Source organism: Manis javanica, chromosome 4 (genome assembly GCF_040802235.1).
Source record: "Manis javanica isolate MJ-LG chromosome 4, MJ_LKY, whole genome shotgun sequence".
NCBI classification, from domain to species: domain Eukaryota; kingdom Metazoa; phylum Chordata; class Mammalia; order Pholidota; family Manidae; genus Manis; species Manis javanica.
The window spans coordinates 148,943,464-148,967,288 of record NC_133159.1 but is presented as its reverse complement, the minus strand read 5'-3'; the positions used below and the strand labels follow the sequence as shown (position 1 = coordinate 148,967,288).

Below are 23,825 nucleotides of genomic sequence, written 5' to 3'. Positions count from 1 at the left end.
CTATTTTATCATTTGCTACCATAAAGTCAACAGTAGACTGTTAGTAGTTAAGTTTTGGGGGGGTCAAAACTTACTCATGGTTTTCTTGACTGTGTGGGGGTCAGCACCCAGTCCCTGAGGGGTTCAGGGGTGAGCTGTATTTTCAGGCCATCTGCTATGTGCCTGAATATCACTATTCAGTTCCTTTTATTCCTCACAAGAGACCAAGGTTACGTATGATCATCCCTAAGTTACTGAAGAGGAAATTGGGGCTCATAAAGGTTAAACTTACACAGGTAGTAACAGGTAGATCCCAGAGGTGAACTCTGCACTCTGACGCCAAGGCCCAGGCTCTTTCCTATCCAGCAGGCTGCCTCTCCCTGGGCATGGGGGGGTTGGCAGAGGCTCCCTCCTCCCACAGCTTAGCCCATCCCCCTCCTGGGCAGCATGATGTCTATCTTCCTCATGGGCTGCCATGACCCGAGCACCCAGAAATGGTGCACGGTCACCAAGTGTTCGGGAGGCCATGATGATGCGACGCCTGCCCGCCTGCAGAGGGAACTGGACGTGGTGAGGATCAGCAAGGTGAGGAAGGGGCCTGGTTGGCCTGGCCCCCAGACCAGCTGGCATTGCCGAGACAGGCTGCACCTTGGGAACGCAGGTATCTCCACGAAAGGAGAGCTGCTGCTTGGCCAGGGAGCAACCCTCAAAAGTCTCTAAGTGCCTACTTGTGGAAACTGGCCAACATGCCCTCTGGGCAGAGGGCATTCCACGGGGTGAGGGTCAGCCTTTTGTGAGCAGTCCCCCTCTTCCCAAGCCCATGACCAAGAGGTGGTTTAAGTCTTGTTTTCCCTTGGGAACAGCCTGGGAATGGTGTCTTTTCTCTTCCAGGTTCCCAGCAAGATACCCAGCTGGCTAAAAATCAACAAGATCTACTATCCTGACTTCATAGTCCCAGACCCAAAGGTGTCTATCAGCTAGTGGCCTGGGGTCCTCTGGTCCACAGAACACACAGGCTCTCTGGTGCCACAAAGACACCGTCTCACCCTCACTGATGGTCCATCCAGATAGGATCTGGACTGTTGCCGAGTGACAGGCACAGGGACAGCCCGTTAGCACTAAGGTTTCCTCAGTAGAGAAAGGGAAGTGACTACCTATCCCCTAGTCACAGCGGGTCTGCTCTAAAAGTGACCTGGCCAGTCCCTTGTACTGACAGAGAAACCAAGGCTCAGAGGAGAAAGGACATTCCTAAGGTCATAATAGGGTCAATGGCAGCAGGACCACAGCCTTCTTTCACCTGTTAGCCAGTGCGTGGGTGGTGGTTTTAAGTGTCCTGTGTTGCCTCTAGTTGGTTGGGAGATGTTTTCTTTATAACCACTGAGTGACCTGACTTAACTACTGACAGAAAGCTGCCGTGTGGGAGATCACAGGGGCTGAATTCTCCAAATCTGAGGCGCACACAGCTGATGGGATCTCCATCCGATTCCCTCGCTGCACCTGAATCCATGATGATAAAGACTGGAAATTTGCAACTAACCTCCCGCAGCTTAAGGTACCAGCTCTTCGGCTGCATGTGTCTTCTGCCCCACTACCCAGCCTCGGCTCTGTGGGCGTCTGGTCTGTTCACATGTCCTCTGTCTTCTCCTTTCCCCCATTCCACTGAGACAGGGCAGGGAGGGCAGTCAGACCAAACTGTTGCAGGGCCAGGAGCCGAGGCACGAGGCCCCCACCCACATTTCCCAGTAGAGAACTCTGCCTTCCCCAAGCCACTGGGCAGCCCTGGGTCCTGGAGAGGGAGACTCCTGCTCTCCCAGCTTCCTGTGGAAGGCTCGGTCCCAGGGCACAGTCTCAGTGTTCTGCTAAGAGCTGGGCCCAGAGCACAGTGGTTTGCACTGGTTACTCCAGGAACAGGGACAAAGTATAGGAAAGCACCAGGGAAGCCTGCTTCCTTTCCCTGCTCGTTGCCTTTCTTCCCTCTTTTCCCCTTTTGGTTCCCCAACCACATGCCTGACCCACCACACAGCCAGCCTCTGGGGCCTGTGGCTGGAAGGGAAGGGTACACTTGACGTTCTCTCCCCTTCCTCAGAAGCTGGACCAGCTATACAAGGAGAAGGCAGACTTCACTGTAGTGGCTGGAGATGAGGGGAGCTCCTCTGCAGGGGGCAGCAGCGGCGAGAATGAGGGCAACTCTGGGCCTGCTGTGTCTTGCAAGGCCTCTGGAGCCTCCCCCAAAATCAAGAAGGCAGGAGGGAAGCTGAGTAGCCCCAAGAACAAAGGTGGTAAGGAGAAAGCAGAGGCTCAGGTGATGAAGAGCATGGTGTGAGGGCAGGGATCGAAAGACAGGGACCCCTTACATTCCAGCTCTGAGATCCCTTAATTCTACTGCAACTGATGTTGATTGCATTCCTGGTATGTATTCAGCCCTGGGCCAGAAACCGTTCTGCTGGGCGTCCCCCATCTGCTCAGTAAACCCGAGTACCAGGACCCGGGGAGAGCCCGTCTGACCCAGGGATAAGCCACCTCTGAACTCATGTCTTACCCATGCTCGTCGCACAGAAGGAGCCCAGCCCTTCTCTTTGCTGCCCTGACTTCAGGGGCCATTATGAGCTTCCCCTCCCCTCTTCTTACTCTTATCTTTCCTGCAGGTGGCAGGCCGACTATGAAGTCTTCTTCCTGGAGAGTCGGGGAAAAGCAGAAGGCTCCCGATGAGACCCCCTGCCAAGCAAAGGTGAGGGCATGAACAGCAGTGGGGGCGCTGGTTTGGCCCAGGGCCTCGTGTTCCCAACCCTCTGCACTGAACTCCAAGAGAAGGGCAGAGGTGTTTCGGGGACTAGGGGGCCAAGCCCCCACCCCTCTGGCAGCTGCTCCTCTTCCTGGGCATGACCAGCAGTGCCACTGCTCCATCTGTGCCCTCTTGTTGCCTTGCAGAGGCGGCCAGCCAGCCAGCAGAGAGGAAGGAGAGCTGTGCCAGCGGGCAGGAGATAGAACAGCCCGGCCCAGCCAGGAGGCAGCAGGGAGAGCCCAGTCTGGGTGTGGGCATGCAGCAGAGGGCCTTTGTGCTCAGGGTCGGAGCAGGGCCAGCCAGCGAGGGGGGACAGGCACTGGCTGGGTGACTGTCCTCCCGCCTAAGGAGCCTTTTCCCTTTTGTACTCCCTACTGAGGTCAGTGAGTAAGCACAACCCCAGTGGAGCTGGTGGCCCAGAGGGCAGATAGAGAAGTACACATGCGATCACCACAGGGTGTGATCGCATCCCCACAGCCCCACGAGCTGAGAGTAAGGACAAGCCTTGAGCCCAGTCCCCAGGAGACCTGTGGAACCTTCCCTATCTTTTCCCTACCTGAAGCCACTGAATCCATCCACAGTAATGAGAAAGGCTACTGGCCCCTTGGCCTGGCTGTTGTGCACAGTGGACTTTGATGAGCGACATCAGAGTCAGATAGCCTCTGGACCTGCCCACCAGGATGGCTCCCGGAGACCGTACTTTTCCCTCCTCTAGGTCCCCAGTGTTGGGACCCATCCCTCTCCCTTTTTCCTCTAGGCAGGGATAGAGTGTAATCTGGAGGATGGGGGTTTTGATGACTGTGCCTTTTCTCTGATAAACTCTTTCTGCTCATCTCCTGACCACTAGGCCCCTGGTCTCTGGCTCCTGTTCAGGCCTTACTCCATGGCCTAGGTAGAGACCCATCTGCCCCCAGCACAGGTCTGGCCCCACCTCTGACCCTACCCTGACTCTTGTGCCTTTGCAGGTGCTGCTGGACATCTTCACCTGGGTACGGCTCTACCTGTCGCCCTCCACACCAGACTTCAGCTGTCTCAGACGCTACTTTGTGGCATTCGACGGGGACCTTGTGCAGGAATTTGACATGGCCTCAGCCACACACGTGCTAGGTAGCAGGGACAAGAACTCTGAGGCCCAGCAGGTCTCCCCGGAGTGGATTTGGGCATGTATCCGCAAACGGAGACTGGTAGCTCCCTGCTAGGAGTGCTGCTCCCCTCTCCATCGCACCTACCACACTACTAGCCTGGGCTTTGACTGGGTAGATGGACAGGGTGGCTGGGCTGCTTCTCCAAGCAGTGCGCCTGCTAGAGCCCAGCACGCAGGCATGGTCTCCTCCTGGCTGGGAAGTCAGTTTCTCCCACTGGTTTATAGAGATCTTTCAGGTCTGGGTGCTGGTTTGTCATCTTCAAAAAGTTTTGGGGTTTCGGTTTTGTTCTGTTTTTAGTGTCTTGCAGTTACCTCTGTCCTGTTCTTTCCTCTTCATCCCTGTAATTTCCCTAGTGGTTAAGGGGTAAAGGCCATCCTGAAGCTGTGCACAGAGCCAGACCTGATGGCAGTCTTCTGTCCCTCGCTGCCTTCCCCTTTAACTTACAGGCTCATTTTAAAGTTGTATTTAAAAGGCTGCCCTCAGAAATGCTTATGTGTGGCAAAACTTGTGGTTTGCCTGGCCTTTTTGTCAGGAATGAAGCCTCACTTGAAATAAAACAAAATGAATTTTATGGCTGAATTCTCTGTGTCCTCCTATTACAGGGTGTGGGTCCTGGTTTGAAGGGAGGGAATCAGGATCAGGTAGGAAAATGGGGCTTTTATGAAGGGAGGTTGTTGGTTGGGGCTGCTTCTCTGGGGGTTACAGAGCTCCAGAAAGATCTGCTTCCCTAAAATAGGGCGCCAAGGCTGCTCTTTGAAGATAAAAATGGACCTGAGGACAAATGTACACAGCCTGCTGACAAAGAATGGCTCCTGTGCCACCTGACGCTGATTTACCTGAATAGAGGAAAACCATTTAGAGGAGCTGTTCAGAACTTCTTGCGACAGTGGAAAACATCTGTAAATCTTCACTGTCCAATTTGAACTTGAAATGTGGCTAACACAACTGAGGAACTGAAGTTTTCATTTTAATTCAACTTAAAGGTCTCATGTGGCTAGTGAGTCCCACTCTGGACAGTGCAGATGTAGTCAGACCAGTTTCAAATCCTGAAGCTTTCAAAGCCCTGAAACTTAATAGCTATAACCTTTGTCAAATTATTTAATATCTGAGCCTCTATTCCTCCAAAAGAAATGGGGATAGGAAGTGTACCTAGTCACAGGGTTGCTGTAAAGAGTAAATGACCTAAAGATATATAAAACACTTAGCACAGAGCCTCCACATGGTTATCCAGAGTTGGGAAAATCAACGTTGGCTTGCATGTCCAGACCCTACCCAGGAGAGAGGGGCCTTGGTCTCTAACTTCAGAACCGTGTCAGACCACTTCCACCAGCTCACATCTGCATGCAGGTATGAGTGCAGGCTGCTCAGGTCACCATCTGGTTCTAGACTGGCGTCTGTGTCCTCAGTCCTGTTAACTCCTGAGGGTCAGTTCTTTTTCCTTATCAACAAAGTGGCAAGCTTGCTTTGTCTGCTGTGAGTTAGGTTAATGTGATTCAACTTCTGGAGCAGACTTGAGTGTCTGGGCCTCTAAGATTGAGGACTACTACCTCTCACCAAGCTCTCCTTCCAGTGTGCCCGACTTGGGTATCAAGGTAATACTCCTCTGGGAGGCTGCCTGCCAGTCAGTTTGGAGGCCAGCTTACCCTGATTGACCTGGTTTCCACCTGTTGGTTAAAATGTGTTGGGAGGAAGGGGCAGGAACTAGAGATGCCCTGACTCTAGTCCAGAACTTTTAGTGTTTTTTAACAGGGGCCATTCAGTCTGGCTTCAGCATTCAGAGTAAGACATTCTTTTTATTCTAGTCTCTGGAGTAAAACTGCTCCTCCTCTGATCACTGACCCACATAAATTTCCATCCCCCTCTCCAGCCTCCTCAACTCAAGCCACTGGACAGGCAGCAGAGCAAGGCTCTTCCCTCAGGTTTCTGCCAAAGAACACTGGCGCTACCTTCTGTCTCGGCTGACCTAGACCCAGCCCCACCTGCCCTTACTGGTCACTTACCCTGAGGTGCACCCTCACAGCAAAGGGGCTGCCAGCTGCAGGGGATCATCAGTAACGAGCTCAGCCCTTTGGCCCTTCCCTGCCTTGCTGGCTACTATCTTCAATTCACTGTTAAAGGTGTTTTGTCTATTCCTCAGTCTGACACCTTTTTCCTTGGTGCTGAGATTATACTGTATATACAGTTTTACATCTTTTTGTGTATTTCCACAGATCCTAAGCAGCAGCATCTTACACCTGCCCAGAATACTGGAGGTTTGCCCCATTGAGCCTTTGTTTACAAGCCACTGTTTGGCAGCAGACAAGTGGCCATCCTGTGTGCTCAACAGGACAGCCACCCAGACCAGTGAGGACAAAGCACTGTGGCTCAGCCTCCAGACTTTGTGCCCTTTGGGCCATATTCCTTCCTCTCCTTGGTCACATGGAAGATCTACATACAATCTAGCTCACCCAAAGGCTGTACTCGTCAGGAGTCCCCTCACCTAGGCACCTGGTCAGGGAGGTGTACAGGTGGCAGACAACAGTCTAGACTGACCATGAGGCTGGGCCAGCCTCTGAACCACACTCCAACTACTATATAGCTGTATCCAGAAACTACCATCCATCTCTGACGGTTACCTGAAGACAACTGTCCACACCAGCTGTCCCTCAGATTCCTTTCTACCCACATACTTAAGGCCCATCCCTACCAAATCACTGTCAATGTTTGACCTCACTTGGTGCTTCCCATTTGGTCTTAGGATTGGTCCTTTTCCTACCCAGCTTCTAGGCCGGCCCATGGCCTCTCCCACATATGCATTGTGAGATCTTAGACGAGTCACACCACCATCAAGCTTCAGTTTCTTCATCTATTGAAGAGGGACTTCTTGACCAAGGCCACATGGCCCAAGCATCCCCAAGGCAATCTCCCAAGAGCACGCCCATGTGCACACAGCCTGGGATTTATCAACTCTTGTCAGCCTTAGGCTATCAGACCTCATTTGGCATCCTCACACCAGATCAGACAGGTGTCTATATTGAAACTTTATTACAAAATTATAAAGCAGAGCTCTGTAACAAAAATACACCTTGGGGTTTGCTTTAACACCCAAGTTAAGTCTGAGAGAATTTTAATATAAGCCACTTGAAGAAACACATTTACATGCAAAAGATCAACAAATGTACACAATATATATTGAGCACTAATTCCCGTACACATCATTCTTACCAGTTTGGGTCCAACCATTTCAACATATTATGAACCAGTCAGCTATCCAAGTCTTTTAAAACAAGTCTCAAGTGAAATTTCAGAACAATCACAGCAAAGCCACAGAATCATTGTGAATTAGATGTTTCCATGATAATTAAGACCTATGTTACAGTTCTGTTCATATCTGAACTTATCTGAACCAGTTTTATCTTTTCAGCATGTTCTGCCTCAGGGAATAGTGAGCCCCCAAGTACCACTCATTCACTATATATTACAGCCTCAGTTGTCTGAAAATTGTTTCCTTCAAGCTTTGAGGACTTTGCCATATTTAGTTCTCATGTTCTGGAATATATCTGAGCTAAAATCTGAGATAAAAATCATGTTTTCAACCTAGGTGAGACAGTCACTGTAATGGGATGTTAGAATTCTTTTATTTGGTATAATAATAAGGTACCTGTCCACCACCCCTCCCCCCGCCAAACAAAAACCAGGGTTATTTAACACCATTTTTCCTAAGGGAAACCTTCACCAAAAGAAGTTAGAAGACTTAAAGGCAACTTCTTTCTCCAAAGTAACATCAGTTCTAATTCTTACTGAGGTCACTAACCAACCATCAGGATATTATTTTTAATTCATCTCTTAGAGGGAAATTGAGAGGTAGGGAGAGGTAAGGTCCCAGCAGAGAATTTTAAGTAGGGAGAGAGCCAACTTCTGCCCCACAGTTATTGCTATATCTTAACTGAGCTGCACATATGCAAACCTGTTTCACAATACAACTGAGTAGCAGCTAAATCTTTTGCTAAACTGGTAGGCATTGTAAACTACAGTATTTACCATCCAGCAGAAAGGTGAGATGATACCTTCACAGAGAAATCGCTTGATTTCCTCCAGATGCCTACAAAGGCTGTAGCCCAGATCAAACCATCCAGCACTTGGTAAAATGTTGAGATAAGTTACCCAGTATTTAGCTGACAACTACTTTATGAAATTATTTCATTCTTCCAGAGGGGATTAGTGGTTGAAGATGGCAGGAAAACCTCAGTATGTCTGCACTGGTAAACAAGTCAAGTCCCCTTACAGGTTTCCTGCTGCTTTCCAATGTCATGATTGGTTTGTCTAGTCTGAAAGACCTTGGCTGCATCATGGGGGCATCTGCCAAGGCCCTCAGGTGTTTAGGGTTTGCATAGTCCATCCAGTAGTTAATGGTAGCACACAGCTCTTTAACAGCCTGTGCTTGTGCTTGGCTAAACTTCTCCAGCAAACTTTAAGTCCTTTGGCTCATTAGTGGTATAAAGATCCTAAGAGGACTCAAAATCATCACCTACTCATCGCATGGTCCTTCCTAAAGGGATTAGAGAATGCTGCTTCCTAACCTGCACCCAACTCAGTAGGCTGAGAAGTGAAATGGGAGAGAGACAGAGTCCTCACCCACCTGGGGAAGTGAGACTTCCAGCTGTCTGCCCAAGAGCTGAATCCAGCCTCGGTTAGTCCCTTCTGATAACTCCTAGGTGCTCTGCCTTACATGCTGTCTCCAGGAATTTCATGAGAAGTTTAGCTAGAGAAGATCAAGGCTCTTTGCCTAAGTCTCCATGCTTCAGTGAGACCATGCTTAGAACCTCCATAGGAAAGAGGGACTTATATTCAACGGAAGGTGTTTTAAGACTCCTGTCCGTGGGAGAAGTCAAAGTTAGGCAAAAAACTCATTGTTTCCCCCCAGCATTTTCCCTTTGCTCAAACTAAAATTAAGGATGGTGTAAAGTCAGGCCCCAAGAAAAGCAGAGGTGAACTATGCGCCATCTGTTGCATAGAGAGACAAATTTCCCAGCAGGTTAGAAGCCAGATGCTTTGCTGGCTCCCAAGATCACGCCAGGGGACAGAGCTTCCAGTCCCAACACTTAACAAAGCAACTTTCAATGACTGAAAAATTTCAGTAGCATTCGTGTTTCATTTCTCACCAAAAATCAGTTTGCTGGTTCAAACTCTGTCCTAAGGAGGATCACCATTGATCTGCTAAACTAACATCTTTTTGGTCTGAAGAAACAAATAGATTTTAGGCAATGTAGTAAGAGACTTTAGCAAAGGTCGGTTAAAGCACAGAAGGCTAGAGAGACGAGAGATGAATTCAAAACGAATCCAAATGTGCATTTGGAGAGGACAGTCATTCTACCAGATGTCTGATTGGTGAAATAGAGGCAAGCAGCTCAGTGGGGGTCGGTGGGGTACAGAAGGATGGGCAAAACTGTTTAGGTTCTCAGAGGAAGATATGGTCTAAGTTATGGAAGTCGTGTTTTCATCTACTACCATCATCACATCAAAATCACTGAACCATGGACTTGCCCATGTGATCTATACCTGTTCCCATTGGCCTCAGGCTCTGCCAGCCAAAAGGTGCACCCCTATGACAAGACTGGCATGCACAGAAGTGACACAGCATTTTTGCTTGCCCTGGTCTGGGGAACACTTCAGATTTTCTTGTTAGCCTGCCCTCTTTGCAGTGGGCCAATCCTGAGCCCAGACACCTCAAGCTATGTCTCTGTAAGGCACTGAAGGAGCCGGTCCAAGCCCTCAGGATAGGAAGACGTGCACAGCTCAAATCACGTACTGCCAGCAGATGGGACATTCGTTCATGTGCTTGCCACACTAGGTACACGTTACCATGTGGCCACACTCCAGCAGAACACAGTCAATGGGTGAGTCCATGCAGATCCTACACAGGTTCTCCTCCAGTCTGGGTGGCACTTCTCCCCCTGTACAAACACAGGGCAGAGGGGACAGTAAGAAGTGTCTAAGTGTATGGAGCAGTGGGGGGATGGAGGTGGGGCAGAACAGGCACACTGTGAAGAAACCCCTAAATCCACATACTTCCTTCAAAGAATTCCCAAAAAACATTTCCCCAGTAACTTATTCCAGATGCTTGTTCAAATCTACAACCTGACTTGCAGAGGTGCAGATGAAGAGTTAAATATTTGTAGCTCAGATATATCCCAGAACATGAGAACTAAATATGGCAAAGTCCTCAAAGCTTGAAGGAAACAATTTTCAGACAACTGAGGCTGTAATATATAGTGAATGAGTGGTACTTGGGGGCTCACTATTCCCTGAGGCAGAACATGCTGAAAAGATAAAACTGGTTCAGATAAGTTCAGATATGAACAGAACTGTAACATATGGTTCATTAAGGATTGCAAGGCTTACCTGTAAGCCAGCTTAATAAATTAATACATTTATTGACTTTAAGCACCCCCGCCACCAATCTACCTCCAGGCCTCCTCTGAGGAGACATCCTGGTGGAAGGGCCCAGCGGAGATCACAGCTCCTTTTCTGTGCTACCCCCACAGAATTGTATTCATACCCCCGTGGCTGCTCATCGCACTGGATTAGAATTTTTAAGTTTAACTAATTTCCCCCCTATTCTATGGGCTCCTTAATTCAGCAAATTCAATCAGTTTCAACAGTTATATGCTTAGCATTTATTCACTATGTGCTCTGAAGTCAGATATTCCTCTTTGAATCCCTAACAGGCCGGCACACAGTAGGTATTCTCTAAATGTCTGAGAAATAGACATCTTCCAAGGCAATGATAACAGCACACATTTACTGAATGGTCACAGGTACGAGGCAGCGTCCTGAGTGCTTTGTTTTTCAGGACAACTCCTGGAAAAAGTTTTTCACAACCTCCAAGTGTTTCTCCAGCCACCTCTGGGGATAAGTGCATGTCACCAACATCCAGCACCCCATCTGCTTTCCTGCTAGAAGGACACCTTTCAGGTTCCTGACTTAGCTAGCTCTTTTACAGAGACTTGAGCACCCACAAGCCTACAAAAAAACTAGAATGCTAGGATCCCTGCGAGTATAGGTGGGGTCTTCTCATCATACTTGTAATATGGAGGATGCTGAATAGCACTGGTTGGCTCTTGACACCAATTGCTACCCCTTCTCTGCAGGTGTTGGAAGCCCAGGAACCACATTTCACAGATTCCCTTGACAGCAGGGCTCTGCCAATAAAATGTACTTGTGTGAAATCCAGAGGGTAGAAAGGAGGTGGAAACCATTCTTTTCTCCTCTGTGGCGGCAGATGTACAGGCTGTATGTTGGCCTCCATACTCCCCCGCCAGTCACCAGCCTTGTGGCTATGGGGCAGCAATGACTTCACCAGTAGTTTCCAGAAGTTTCCTGGGTTCTGAGTGGCAGCAGCAACTGTGAATCTGTGGAAGCAGCTACAGCAAAGTAAACTGAAAGCTAGTGGGTGCAATACTCCTGCCCTTAACTTTTACCACCACTCGCCCCTCCAATAATGAGCAGCAATTTCTTGTATCAAGGCTTTTTTTTTTTTTTTTTGCTTGAAATATCTACAGTGGTTTCTGTTTTCCCATCTATGGTAGCTGTAAAATATGTCTGCAAATTCTTTGATTCTTCTTTCTTCAAAAGGTTTGAATGTGAGCTGGATTTAGTGACTGACTTCTAACCATTCATGCTATGTGACAGAAGTGATGCTATGTGCTTTCTGAGACTAGGTCACAAAAAGGATAATTTCCATCTGTCTCCCTCTCTGGATTGCTCACTCTGGAGGAGGCCAGCCATTATGCTGTGCGGACATTCAATCATGGAGCATGGGGACAGGCCCGTATGGGGAGGATTGAGGCTCGCTCCAGCATCTGGCACCACCGTGGGATCCATGTAAGAGAGCAGCAAACCACCTCAGAAGTGGACTTCCAGCCTGTCAAGCCTTCAGATCTGCAGCCCTGGCAGAGATCTTGAGACCTTCATGAAACACCCAGAGCCAGAACTGCCCAAACTACTTCTGAATTCTTGGCTCATAGAAATTGTGAGGAATGTTTATTGTTGTTTCAAGCCATTATTTTGGTGCAATCTGTTGCATACACCAGATAATCAATACACCATCTGATGCAGAGGTTGAACCAGGCAAACGTGAGACTCTCTGAGCTGATAGATTAATGAACGATGCCCTTGAATGGTTGGAGACTTTGGTTCTAAGCTCTAGCTCTTCTCCACCATAATATTTGCCATGTCAACAACCCATAGGTATTCTGGGCACAAAATTCCTTGACCCTTGTTATGTGAAGAGGACAGGAGTACCAAATGTGCAAAAATAAAGAAGGGTTTTACTGTTTCTCAGGGAAACTTACAAAGAGAATGGTAAGAGGGGATTAGGCCAGACTTAGCTGGCCCAGGTGCCCATTGGCTAGGGGCCCTGTAGGGAGGGAGCCTGCCTGGAATGTATCACGCTTATACGATGGCAAGGCAGGGAACATCTATACCACTAACTGTGGAAACTGCAACGATGAAAGAAATGATCTCATTAGAAAGATGAAGTCTATTTTTCCATTGAGGTGGTTGGTACCTGCTGAACTAGTTCTCTGCTGAGCTGCTGAAAGGGGAAAGGAAATGAATCTCCAGGAGTATCCAACTGGCTTCACCTCCTAGATTCCTGACACTTCACTGATCCCCATTCCTAGGTGATGCATGAACCTTATCATCATCTAGAATGTTCAATCTTTCACTCTGTGAACACAAGCTCTTGTCCTTCCAGTTCTCACTCAAGTAGATCCACTGTGCCAAGTTCTTCACCTGCATCAAAACCTCCTACCTGGTGCCCCATTTTCTCCTAGTTCCTACTTATCTAAACCCCCAAGTGGCCTCTCTACTTGTAGGCCACCATCAAATTACTCCTCCTACAACTCAAGGTGGATCATGTCTCTTCTCCGCCTAAAACACCAGTAGTTCTTGCTTTGTAGTTCTTATTTGCTAATAAGGATTGTGCAAATTTGAGGTAGTGTTATATAAAAAAGATATTATCTAATCCTCATTTTATGTACCCACTATGAAATAAGGCAACTCTCCCTGAATAGGAACCTGGAGCTGCCGGCAATCCCGGCCCACACGTTGGGAAGCCCAGCGGTACCAGACTCTCCATTCTTGGTTTTCTTCAGCTCCCTTTCTTTGTGGCCACCTGTCTTATTAGGATCAACCCCGTACTCATACAGAGTCTGAGCCAGTCTGGCGAGTTTCTGCCCTTGTGATCTAACAGTGTAACCAAAGTGCCTGGGACAATACCTGGCCCACAGAAGGGGCTCCATCAGCAGTAGCTGCCATCATGCTCATGACCAATATTATTCGTATTGTTTTGACTCTTTGAGGATGACCACGGCTTATACTTCTCTGAATCCCTATGCCCTCCAATGGGGCAGTGTAATGGTTAGCAGGCTTTGGAGTCTAACAGTCCTGAGTTTAAGCCTTAATTTGCAGTTTTGGATGGTGACCTGGTGCACTTGGGCAGGTTGCATACATTCTTTAAGTCCTGTTTCCTTACGTGTCAAATGAGGATAACAACATATGCTTCCAAGGATTGTTGGGCTAATTGAAACTGTAAAATGCCTAATCTGGGGAAGCAAATAGTAAATGTTAGCTGCTGCTTCCTATTATTACTGCTATTTAGTCTTCTGCTTGAAGCACAGTAAACATTTGTTGGCTCACTGAAGCCACCACCCAGAGGAAAACACTTGTAACTCTCAGTAAGAAGTTTGAGAGGTAGCTTGGTCAGGCACCAAGGGAGCAGGGGTCTCTTGCCCAGCATCAGCAAACGAATAAACCAGATGAGAAACGACAGGCTGCTCACTTTGCTTGGAACGCCACCTCACCAGCAAACATGCTGGGCTGTTTCTCCCTAGCACTGCGACGCTGGGAGCTCTGGGCTGTGGTCCCATGGTTGGCACTACTTTCTCTGTCGTCGTTACTAAACCACCAGCATTTATTTGTGGTCATTTAGGTAGATGATCAAAGCTTGTTCACTCAGAGTTTCTTTTACTAATCTATTTTACTTACTGACTTAACTAAAAATAATTTATTAATGACTTTCTTTGCAGAAAGAGTGGAGGAATGTTTGCTTCTTTTACAGATTACACTGTATTATCACTTGGAATCATGCAGCTTAGGATCTGGAGGGAGCCGAGCAGCATGCACCTGACCCTCAGTGTGGTCAGGAGAGTCCAGGGCAGTACAGGTGACTGGACATTTTCTGAAAGAAGGCCTGCTCAGGGTAGTCTTGGGCAATTACTGCCTTTACCCTATCCCTCCAACACCTCCCTGCCAGCTAGCTATTCAAGGGCTTGGATTTTTTAAAAGAAAAAAAAAACCCCCAATGTGAATCTTCCACTGGCTGATGAGGGTGAAGAACCCCCTACTACCCAGCTAGGGCCCCTGTACAGCACACGTGTGAAAGCCTGTGAAAACAGGCCTTGGCCCTGCAGTGGAGCCAGGCTCAGAGATCCCAGTCTCCTGGCAACAGCAAGGACCCTGTGAGAGGGGCCAGGAGTGGGCGATCCTCTGTGGGCAGGAGGTTGGGAGGTTGTAAAGAACTGGTACTTGATGAACCAGGGGACAGAGAGCCCCAGAATACACTGTTCCTTGATTTAATAATCTACACTCCTTGAGGATGATATGTTTCCCAGTTCCCAGGGACTGACTATATTGGGGAAATGAGGGAGGGAAACCTCATTTGTGCTTTGCCTGCATTACCTCTGTGGAAGGAATGGCTGCTGCGAGGGATTCTGGCCTCAGCCCTGCTTTTCGTGCCTATGGCGCTTGTTATTTGCATGTAAGTATTTAATAATTTATACTTTAATTCCTTACCAGATGGCTAGGATTGGTTATGAGTTCATACACTTCAATGAGAGAAAGTACGTATTTTATTGAGAAGCCAATCTTAGAAACGTTGTAGGTGGCCCGGGGCAGGCTGGGGCTCCCTGTGTGCTGGTATCTTGGGCTTCACACTCCTCCCTCCGGCACCTGACCCTGAAGTCACATCCTTTGCTATTACGACTTCACTGAGCTCCCTGGGACAAGGAGAATAATGCCAAATCTTTTACTCTTAAAAGGAATAATAAAACTTTTTGTTATTACCTCATTTTAGATAAGAATTTTAAATTGTCCCTAATCTTTTACCCTCCATCCTTCTCATGTAGCATCTGTGCCAGGATTTTATCACGTGAGGCACTGAGGCTTCTGTACTTATCCCTGAGCCAAAGTGACTGCCTTCTCCAGAAAAAGCCCTCCTAAAAAAACAGAAAGGAGATATTAATTCTATACTTCCCCTGCTTTCTCCAGCAACAGTACTTGATTCTCCTCAAATTTACCTGATTCGCACCCTCTTCTGAGGGTTTATCCAGAAGTAGAAAGAAGCCCCTTGGAGGAAAACACACACAATAATTAGTGATTCATGCTATTTTTTATGTCTCTCACAATGTGTATCTCTGTCTTATTAAGACTAACTGGGTAGCTCAGTCCATCATCACAAGCAAAATCACTACAGAGCTGGGATCCTGAAAATCATTCCATGCATGCTGAGCTTCAGAACTTCTCTGTATCTGTCCCTTATAGACCCACAGTGTCTCTGGGGAGACCTCTGTATGTGGCTTGGCATGGAGTGTAGGCAGGATTTCAGCCCCACTCACCTTCTTGGCCACTGGCCAAGTGCCCTTGTGCAGTAAGCGAACTGCTCAAGCACACCGGGCAGAAGCGTTTCACTCTCTCCAGAAGCATTTTACACCAGTATCCTTTGGACTCAGTCTCACATGACATGTGTCACTTGCTGGTGGGGGGGGGGGGAAGAAGGTGCTTCTATTTTCCTACCTGCTTTATCCTATAAGTTGAATCACATCAAGTTATTGCTGAGTCCAACTAGCTCACTAACTTTCATATGTCAGACTCTCACCGATGAGTGAATGGGTCATGAAATCAGTTCAAAGGTCATGACCAGCACTGAAACACAAAATATTCTTTTCAATACAAATGGAATAGAAAAAAATCAGAGTGCATAATAAGTTTGTTTTAGAAACCACTTATGCCTATATGGCACATGTAGTGGGTCATGACATAAAATGGAGCTCACAGCCCAAGCACAATGATCAGTGGAGAAGTCCCCAGTGGGAAGGAACCATCTTTCTACTACTCACTCTATGACCATGGGGCAAGATCATTTCCTTTTCTCCTTCTCCATTTCTTTATTGTAAGAAGTACAGATAAACTCCTGTCTGAGGTCTCTCCCAGTTAAAATTCTGTGAGGTTTGGTAAAGGCAATAGAGACTGGGGGCCCATAAGCCAGTAGGATGTGAAGGGATGATTGACAGGAAGGGCTCATATATTTGACCTTCCATCAGCGTTGAAGGAGACTAGCTTCCAGGACCATGTGGCCTTCTCTGCCCTTTCCCCAGAGCCTCTGAGCAGACCTCTGGCCAGGCCTCATGTCCACCCCTAGCAGGAAGAGGTACAACCAAACCTTTCCCCTCCAGCCACTTTCCTTCCAGGCCTAGTGACAGCAGATGCGACTGTGCCAGGCGCATTCTAACTCAGCTTTGTCTGGGGAGCTGCTTCTGAGAGGCAGTAGGGTAACTAATCTTCCTGCCTTTGACGGTTTCCTCACCGTAAAATGATGTGATTGAAATAGATGAGTTCTAAGCTTTCCTCTAGTTCTAAAATTCTACTTTGGAATGGCCAGATCAGTATTTACCTTGAGCCTCCTTCTTCATCCAGTGCTGCCCTTCTACGGGAGCACATCTGTTTTGAAAGAAAACATGATCATGATTATCCATCATGATGGGCACTATTTCCAAATCTTTACTCATCTTTTTATTCTAAATCTCATCTACCAGTGGGATGATAACCTTTCTGAGGACAGGAATTCTATTTAACAGTCCTTGGACTCTTCCACAGTACCTAACTTGGATCATGCAGGTAGCTTGCAATATATTTCACTGATTGTTTTAGATGACATTCAACAGATAATCCCTAATGAAAACTCTTGGAACTAGGAAAAGAAATTATCTGCGAGGATCCTAAACAGCATCATTGTTTTAAAGTCAAGAACAAGAGTAGAAAAAAAAAGAACAAGAGTAGGGCGCCTATTATTACTGCTACTATCCGTTATTGTCGAGGAGGTCCTAATCAATGTGATAAGAAAAGTGAAGCATTGTAAGGGAAGAGACAAACATTTGCATTTGAAGTGATGAACAACCTAAAAAGCCGAAGAGGATCAACTAAAATTTTATTGGAAATAATATGAGAATTCACTAAGATACAAAATCAAGAGATCAATATACAAACCTCAAAAGCATTCCTATACACCATGGGTAACTAATTTTAAAATGGAAGAAAGATCCCATTTACATCAGCAAAAATGCATAAAATACCTCAGGGTAAACTTAACAAAAAACGTGAAAGACCTATGTGATGAAAACATTAAAACTCTTCTGAAGGACTTTAAGAAGATATGAATACATGACCCCGAGATACCATATTCCTAAATTGTTGTAAAGGTAAAAGTTCTCCTCAATTTACCTACTAATATAAAGCAATCTTATTCAAATCCCATGATAATTTCTAAATTAAAAATCTAGCCAGCTAATATTATGCTGGAAAACATGAAGGAAAAACTATGAAATGTATGAAGATCAAAGGGCAGGAGCTCACTCTATCAGATATTAAAATAAGTTATTAAGCACCTGGAATTAAATAGCGTGTTTCTAGTACAAGAAAAGGTAACTGGATCAACACAATAGAGTCCAGACACAGATAGTATTTTTGATCAGTGAAGAAAGAATGAACCACTCAGTACAGGGTTTTAAAACAATTGGATCTTCATGTGGGAGAAAAAGTTAAGATTCTCTGCCTCAACCACACTAAACAGCAAATAAAACAAATTCGAGATGGATTAAAAAATGCAACAACACATGTTAACCAGAAGAAAATATCAGACACTATTTTTATACCGTCAGGTGGCAGAGGCCTTCCTGCAAACCCGCACCCGCCGGGCCCTGCAGTGGGACTGGCGGTGGGGCCGGCACGCCTCCTGCTCTTGCCATTGTCCTTCTCTCCCCTGGATCGTTTGTCTTCCTCCTCTAGATCTAGAAAACTTTTACATTAAATATACTAATCCTTTCAGTGGCTTTCATTGAATTTCAAAGTTTCAAATATCTCTCAGGGTTCTTGTCTTCAAGGAGGAAAAACAACCGTGGATTAAGGAGCACAGACTTTGCAGTTGAGCACCACTGGGTTCTACCTTTGTTTGGGGCCTTAAATTGATCTCCCTCATCTGTGAAAGAGAGATGGTGATACCATCCTCACAGGAGTGTGGGGATTAGATCAGAAGATGTATGGCAAATGTAGTCTGAAGTTTGGCATAAATCAGTACTAAGTTCACTAATGGTGTCACAGGCAAGGTGACCAATCTATCAAAGGCATCTGCTTGTCATATCAGGCTTAGAAAGCTCTTTCCCACCACAAGATATAAAAACATTGCTTTTTGCCTCTATTTTTTTCTAATACTTTCATGGGTTCTTCTTTTCTTTTTGTTGAAATATGTTTATTTAAGGTGATAAATAGAGATCTGCTGCTTTTCGCCCCCCCCCCCCATATAGTTAAGGAGCTGTTTTATTACCATTTATTCATCTTCTTCCACTGATGAGAATATTAAAAGGGGACATTTCAAAAGTCCTAGGAACACACGGGTCAGTCTATTGCTGGACTCTGCATGCTGCTTCAGCTCATGGTTAGGTGGCATTGTTCCTTACTGTGGAACTGACATTGCCTCCTCTTTCCCCCTTGAACACCATTATTGTCTACCACAGGGAAAACATTACATGGCCTCTGTCCTCAAAAAGCTTATCATCTAAGTGAGGAGAAGAAATAATGAAACATATACATATTGAAATATATATATATAAATGCCAGGTTAAACTACATGGACATTAAAAGCACTATGGAAGCTTATATAAATTCCAAAACAGCAAAAGGTCTTTTGCCACCTGGAGGTACAGTGGTCACTGCCAGGGCAATGGCTAATGACTCCCTTCCCAGAGGCCTTGGCAAGCTGAACCCATGCTAGCTACCAGTCTCCTAGACTCAGAGACTCACCAAGAGAGAACTCACTCGGTGCAATCTCAACTGATTAGTATCACAGCATTGATTAAAAAGTCACAATGCCAGAGTATGACTTGACAATGAGAAATATATCTGTTTCACAGACAGACTTGCTGTGTCTAGACAATCAGGGGGTTTCTGGTCATCACCAGGGCAAGGCCTCTGGCACACTAAAGCGACCTGACCAAGTGACCTGCAGGTTCACGTTTCTCTTTAGCAGTTCATCCATCCAGTCAGGTTTTACTCAAGACGGATAGGCCAGGAAGCCATTTGGTCCTTAAATATCTCTACTCTGAAGTTATTGCCCTTAAGGCGGTGGTCTTGTTTGCTTTTTATCACCCTAGACTGAATGATTATATTATTGTACAAAAGACAGAAGTGCACTTTAAAATATTTAGTTCACTTAAATGTTTCCATGTTTATAAAAGAAATATTTCAACATTTGTGTTCTGTTCAATAAAGAAAATTAATTGTTATAACCCTGGAAAAAAAAACTCTCTCTGCTCTGCTCCACCATGCGTTGACCTTGGTGTTTCTCTCTTGGGGAGCTGCCATTTAAAAAATTGCTTATCATATTCACATTGCAGGGGAGAGGAATGCCTCACCATGGCCTCTAAGAAATGGTAATAAGTCTCACAGAAGGACTAGGACCAGGAGGACTGGAGTGTTTAGGCAAGGGTTCATGAAGAAACATGAACTTGAGTTGGCTTTGAGAGACTCAAGGGACTTCTACAGAGTGCAACAAGGGAATTTTAATGGGAAAAGGAACAGACAAAAGTAGGAACAGGCATGTGACTGGGCATCCTGGGGAGCTGCTCTGGCTGGAAAGAGGGCTGAAGGGACAGCAGAAAAGGTACATATAGGAAATGAGGTTGGGTTGGTATGGTAGAGTCAGGATTACCAGCAAATTAAATCACTGTTGTTGTCAGCCCTGCCTGTTGGGAAAAGTAACAAACCATTCTGTTATTGCACAAAAGGCAGGCAGGCAAGCCAGCTCCAGAAGGACTGTCAATACCGAGTGCTTTAGAAACGCTGACACGGGCTTTGGCTGCAGTGATCTGACTGAACCTATTTCCCCAATGCCTTACATGATGGGGAAGAAAGTTGCTAAGTAAATCTAATGAATCAACAAGATCACACTTTCTTCCAGGGTGACTGATAGCTCACGAGGGTGGAGATCACACATCCCTCATAATTCCAGTCAACAAGGAAAGAAATCAGTGGTAGGACGGGAATGACTGGTGTCAAACTGACATAGTTTTGAGTTGAAGATATTTTACTGTCAAGTCGACTCTGGCCTTCTTAAACCTCTCAAAACAGTCTAAAGGCTCATTATCTGGCATCAGTTCCACAGAGATCTCCTGCAAGGGGGGTTCCTTTAAAAATCTCTGGCATATACTTTGCAGGAAAAGCACAAAGCATATCTCAGTCCTTGTGACTAAAAAGGAATATCGAGTAGTAAGAAGTGGGAGAGAGGCTTTGATTTTCAGTTTGTGGATACTGAATCTAAAGACAGACTATCCTCTGGAAGCCTGAACTAATTGTTGTCCTTACCTCAATGAGACAGAAAACTGCAATCAACGCCATCACTGCTCCTGCCACTGTTGATGCCAAGATGACTTTGATGTGATGGTCATGCCCCAGAACTTCTTTTGTGAACTGAAAAAATAATGGAAAATGACTTTTTAGAAACAAAGAGGTGGAAAGGATGAAAGCTAACTATTTTAAAATCTCATTCTTTCAGGCAGGTAACATAAATGTTTTTGAAGAATGTACCAAATCTAATGCTAATGATAAATCAGCATTTTCTTGGTTTATCTTGGGTGTTAGGTCCCCTCCTCATCTACCCCAGCAATTGTGGCATCATTGTCTGAATGAGCACAGTGGGAGATCACTGTCTTCCCCAAAGTCCAAAGCCAAGACAAGACATAGACTAGGGGCCGCGGCCGTGGTCTTCCTGCCTGGGTGCTTCAATGCCATGTCCTAAACTGACTAACAGGCTGCGGGCCACGTTTTGGGAGTTATCCTCACCTCCTGGAACTCCTGCTCTTTCTGTTCACTCTGCACTTCTGGACTCTCATTGATGTAGTTTTCTGTTTCCCACTGGTCTGTATCCCAGTCTGCCCTGGGCTCCTTTGCTTCTTGCTGCTCACTGAGAAGCTTCATCAGGAGGCCAGTCTGGGAGATGAGCCTGGCACAGGCCGGTTTCAGGTGGGTCTCCGAGCAGCCCATTTTCAGAGTCCAGATAACATGAGAAATGAGCCTTCTCACATCACTGTTGGTGATGAGGGACCGCAGCTGCTCGTTTAGCTGAGCTTCGAGGTGGTCACCTGGAGATGAGCTCCCTGGGAAAGGGAAGGCTGTGGATGTGGAGGGAATGTCAGTGCCCACATTGTCGTGTTCCTTCTGTGTTTCCTTGCTGAGTTTGGGAGTTGGCATAAAGTTGTCTACAGTCACCGCAGAATCTGCAGCGGAACCCTTCTTATGGGCAGTGACTTCAGGGGTAGGTTCTTCTGGAGCAGTAGGGTTTTCTGTAGAAGGATCCAAAAGAGAAAATGGTTCCGGAAAAGGATTTTCCTGAGAAGTCAGTTCTGATGATGAAAAAGCCTCTTGTGAAGGGGAGTTCATATGGCTCATTGCAGCGAATGGAGGCTTGTTCACAACCATCGGGCTATTGTGTGAATCTTTATTGCTGAACTGTCTACTCATTTTGGCCTTGCGTATTTTGTGAACCACATCCCACCACGTTTCAGGAAAGAGGTACTTTTCTCTGAAATGTGAGGTTGGTTCAGAAGCCTTCACATTTCTAATTCCAGCACTTGGAGCTTCTAAATGAAAAATAAGGTCAGCTAGGTCTTTTGATTTTGGTTTAATCTGAGGTAGAGATTTTGGGGTATTGGAAGCAGAAGGGCTGCCCATCAAGTACTGGACAGAAGGGACGGCTGCCTCTTGTTCCCATTGGAATGAAGACTCTGTGTTGAAGGAGCTTCCTGCGGTCTCCCTGGGGGGCTGCTCCACGTGAGGCTCCTCCAGCGCCCATGGGGATGGCATCGTGAGCCCTTTTTCTTCGGCTGTGCTCTCGGCAAGGGGCTGGGCCCTCGGCTTCCTGTTGATGCCAGCCTTCCTCACTTGTGTGAGTTGCCTCTTACGTATGCCCTTTGGGCCCTTGTTGACCACCTTCATACTCCGCAGCCTCTTCCCTACACTCTGAATCTCTGGTGGGCTGTTTTCTTGTAATTGGGCAGTTTCCAATTTTTTGGCGGAGATTTGGTGTTGAAACTTGGGACCCAGAAGTTTGGAATGTAGAAGCATGGCATGTAAGATATCTTCCGGAACAGAGATTTTTCCCCATTTATTTTTGTCAGCGGAAATGCTGGATCCAGGTGGAAGAGAGGTGTTCTCTGCATTGTTTGGCAAATGCCCCACAGGTTCATGTCCTCCTTGTAAGTTTGAAAGAAGTTTTTTAATGAATTGTAATAACGCTAATTCTGCACCTTCCAGATATCCATCAGAGAAATAAGGTAATACGTAGTTTAGTGCACTAACAACACTTTCCTGGCTAAAGTCTCCTTGCTCGCTTTTGAAGGCTGACAAACTGATGGCATTTTTGTCTGTGGCCACCTTCTCTGGCTCGATAGTCAGCTCAGAGCTGCTACTCTTCTTCCGGGATAGTAATGCCTTCAGGAACGACCCTTCTGGGTTCCCTATAGATGTTTCATCCTCTATCAAAAAGAAGAGATTGCTTTTCATCTTACTACGCTGATGGACAGTGACTGCAATGGGGTTTGGGGTAGGGGAGGGACTTGATATTATGGGTGAATGTTGAAACCACAATGTTGGTCATGTGAAACCTTCATAAGATTGCATATCAATGATGCCTCAATGTTAAAAAAAGGACAGGCTTTTGATAGAAAGGCTTTTGATAATGAAAGACTGATAAGACAGCTTTTTGTCAGTCCACAGCTATATATCCCAGTCAAATAAATTGGGAATCAGCAAACATTTGAGGTTCGAATAGGAGAAAAATAAACACAAACTTAAACCTTTGGTCGGCAACAACAAAAGGAGGAATGTGTCTTTTGAAGAAACAGCTTCCTGCTAGGAACACTCCATAGTGCAAAATACACCGTGCAGGATTATTCCATTGGTCCCTGAGGGCCAATTGTCCGTGCTCAAGAGAAGCCAAGGCTAGAAGACAAATGCTCCCCCTCAGCTAGATTCTCTGCAGATCTAACACTGACTCCTCACGTTCACATACCCCATCCTGTAGTGCTTCACATGCAAAGGGAGTGTGAAGCTTTCTCTCTCCACCTCTGCAGTGTGTTCCTGTTCTTGCTACCATCACAGATACCACACCACCACCCACTGCAAACAAGTTCCCTTCTGCATATGCCCTTCTCCACCTACCCAGCTATTCCTTTGCTTGGTCCCTGCTTCCATATATCCCAGCCCCCATAAGAGAAGGCTCTATACAGGGGAAAAAAACAAAAACAAAAAAACACCATGTCTACCCTGGCTCTGCTTAAATTTGAGCAGGGATCTGGGGTGTGGGTTAAGAGAGCTGTCAGGTTGTTATGTCAACATGGAATATTCAATAAATGAATGGAATAATACTGAGGTTCTCAAATGCAAAATGGAAAAAACAAAACTTTGGGTTTTTGGGTGCTTTGGGGATAGAAAGGCTTAAGTTCAGAGAAAATTTAGAGTTGGACAGTCTAAGAACAGAAGAGCCTTCCCATCCATTAGGAGGGCTGAGCAGCAGCTTCTGGTATAGAACCAGAAACTCTCAGGTTCCAAAG

At 46.4% G+C, this 23,825-nt stretch overlaps 2 protein-coding genes and 1 pseudogene across 2 annotated transcripts in view; 1 reads left to right on the top strand and 2 right to left on the bottom strand.

The window, feature by feature from the left end:
- The window catches only part of LOC140849241 (DNA ligase 3-like), a 33,562-nt gene extending 29,091 nt beyond the window's left edge, over positions 1-4,471 (top strand). The window contains 6 exon segments of the mRNA XM_073236213.1: positions 426-564; positions 871-945; positions 1,385-1,531; positions 2,066-2,258; positions 2,625-2,707; positions 3,727-4,471. Of these exon segments, the coding sequence (XP_073092314.1) occupies positions 426-564; positions 871-945; positions 1,385-1,531; positions 2,066-2,258; positions 2,625-2,707; positions 3,727-3,960 (871 nt within the window). The 3' untranslated portion in view covers positions 3,961-4,471.
- LOC140849100 (DNA ligase 3-like) overlaps positions 1-23,825 on the bottom strand; it is an 854,661-nt pseudogene that overhangs the window by 133,393 nt on the left and 697,443 nt on the right.
- Positions 6,914-23,825, bottom strand: part of LOC140849097 (leucine-rich repeat-containing protein 37A-like) — a 50,819-nt gene continuing 33,907 nt past the window's right edge. The window contains exons 11-16 of the mRNA XM_073235349.1: positions 21,058-22,748; positions 20,581-20,685; positions 16,619-16,665; positions 15,246-15,294; positions 15,055-15,164; positions 6,914-14,945 (exon numbers count right to left, since the gene is read on the bottom strand). Of these exons, the coding sequence (XP_073091450.1) occupies positions 14,816-14,945; positions 15,055-15,164; positions 15,246-15,294; positions 16,619-16,665; positions 20,581-20,685; positions 21,058-22,748 (2,132 nt within the window). The 3' untranslated portion in view covers positions 6,914-14,815. The remainder of the gene's footprint in view (positions 14,946-15,054; positions 15,165-15,245; positions 15,295-16,618; positions 16,666-20,580; positions 20,686-21,057; positions 22,749-23,825) is intronic.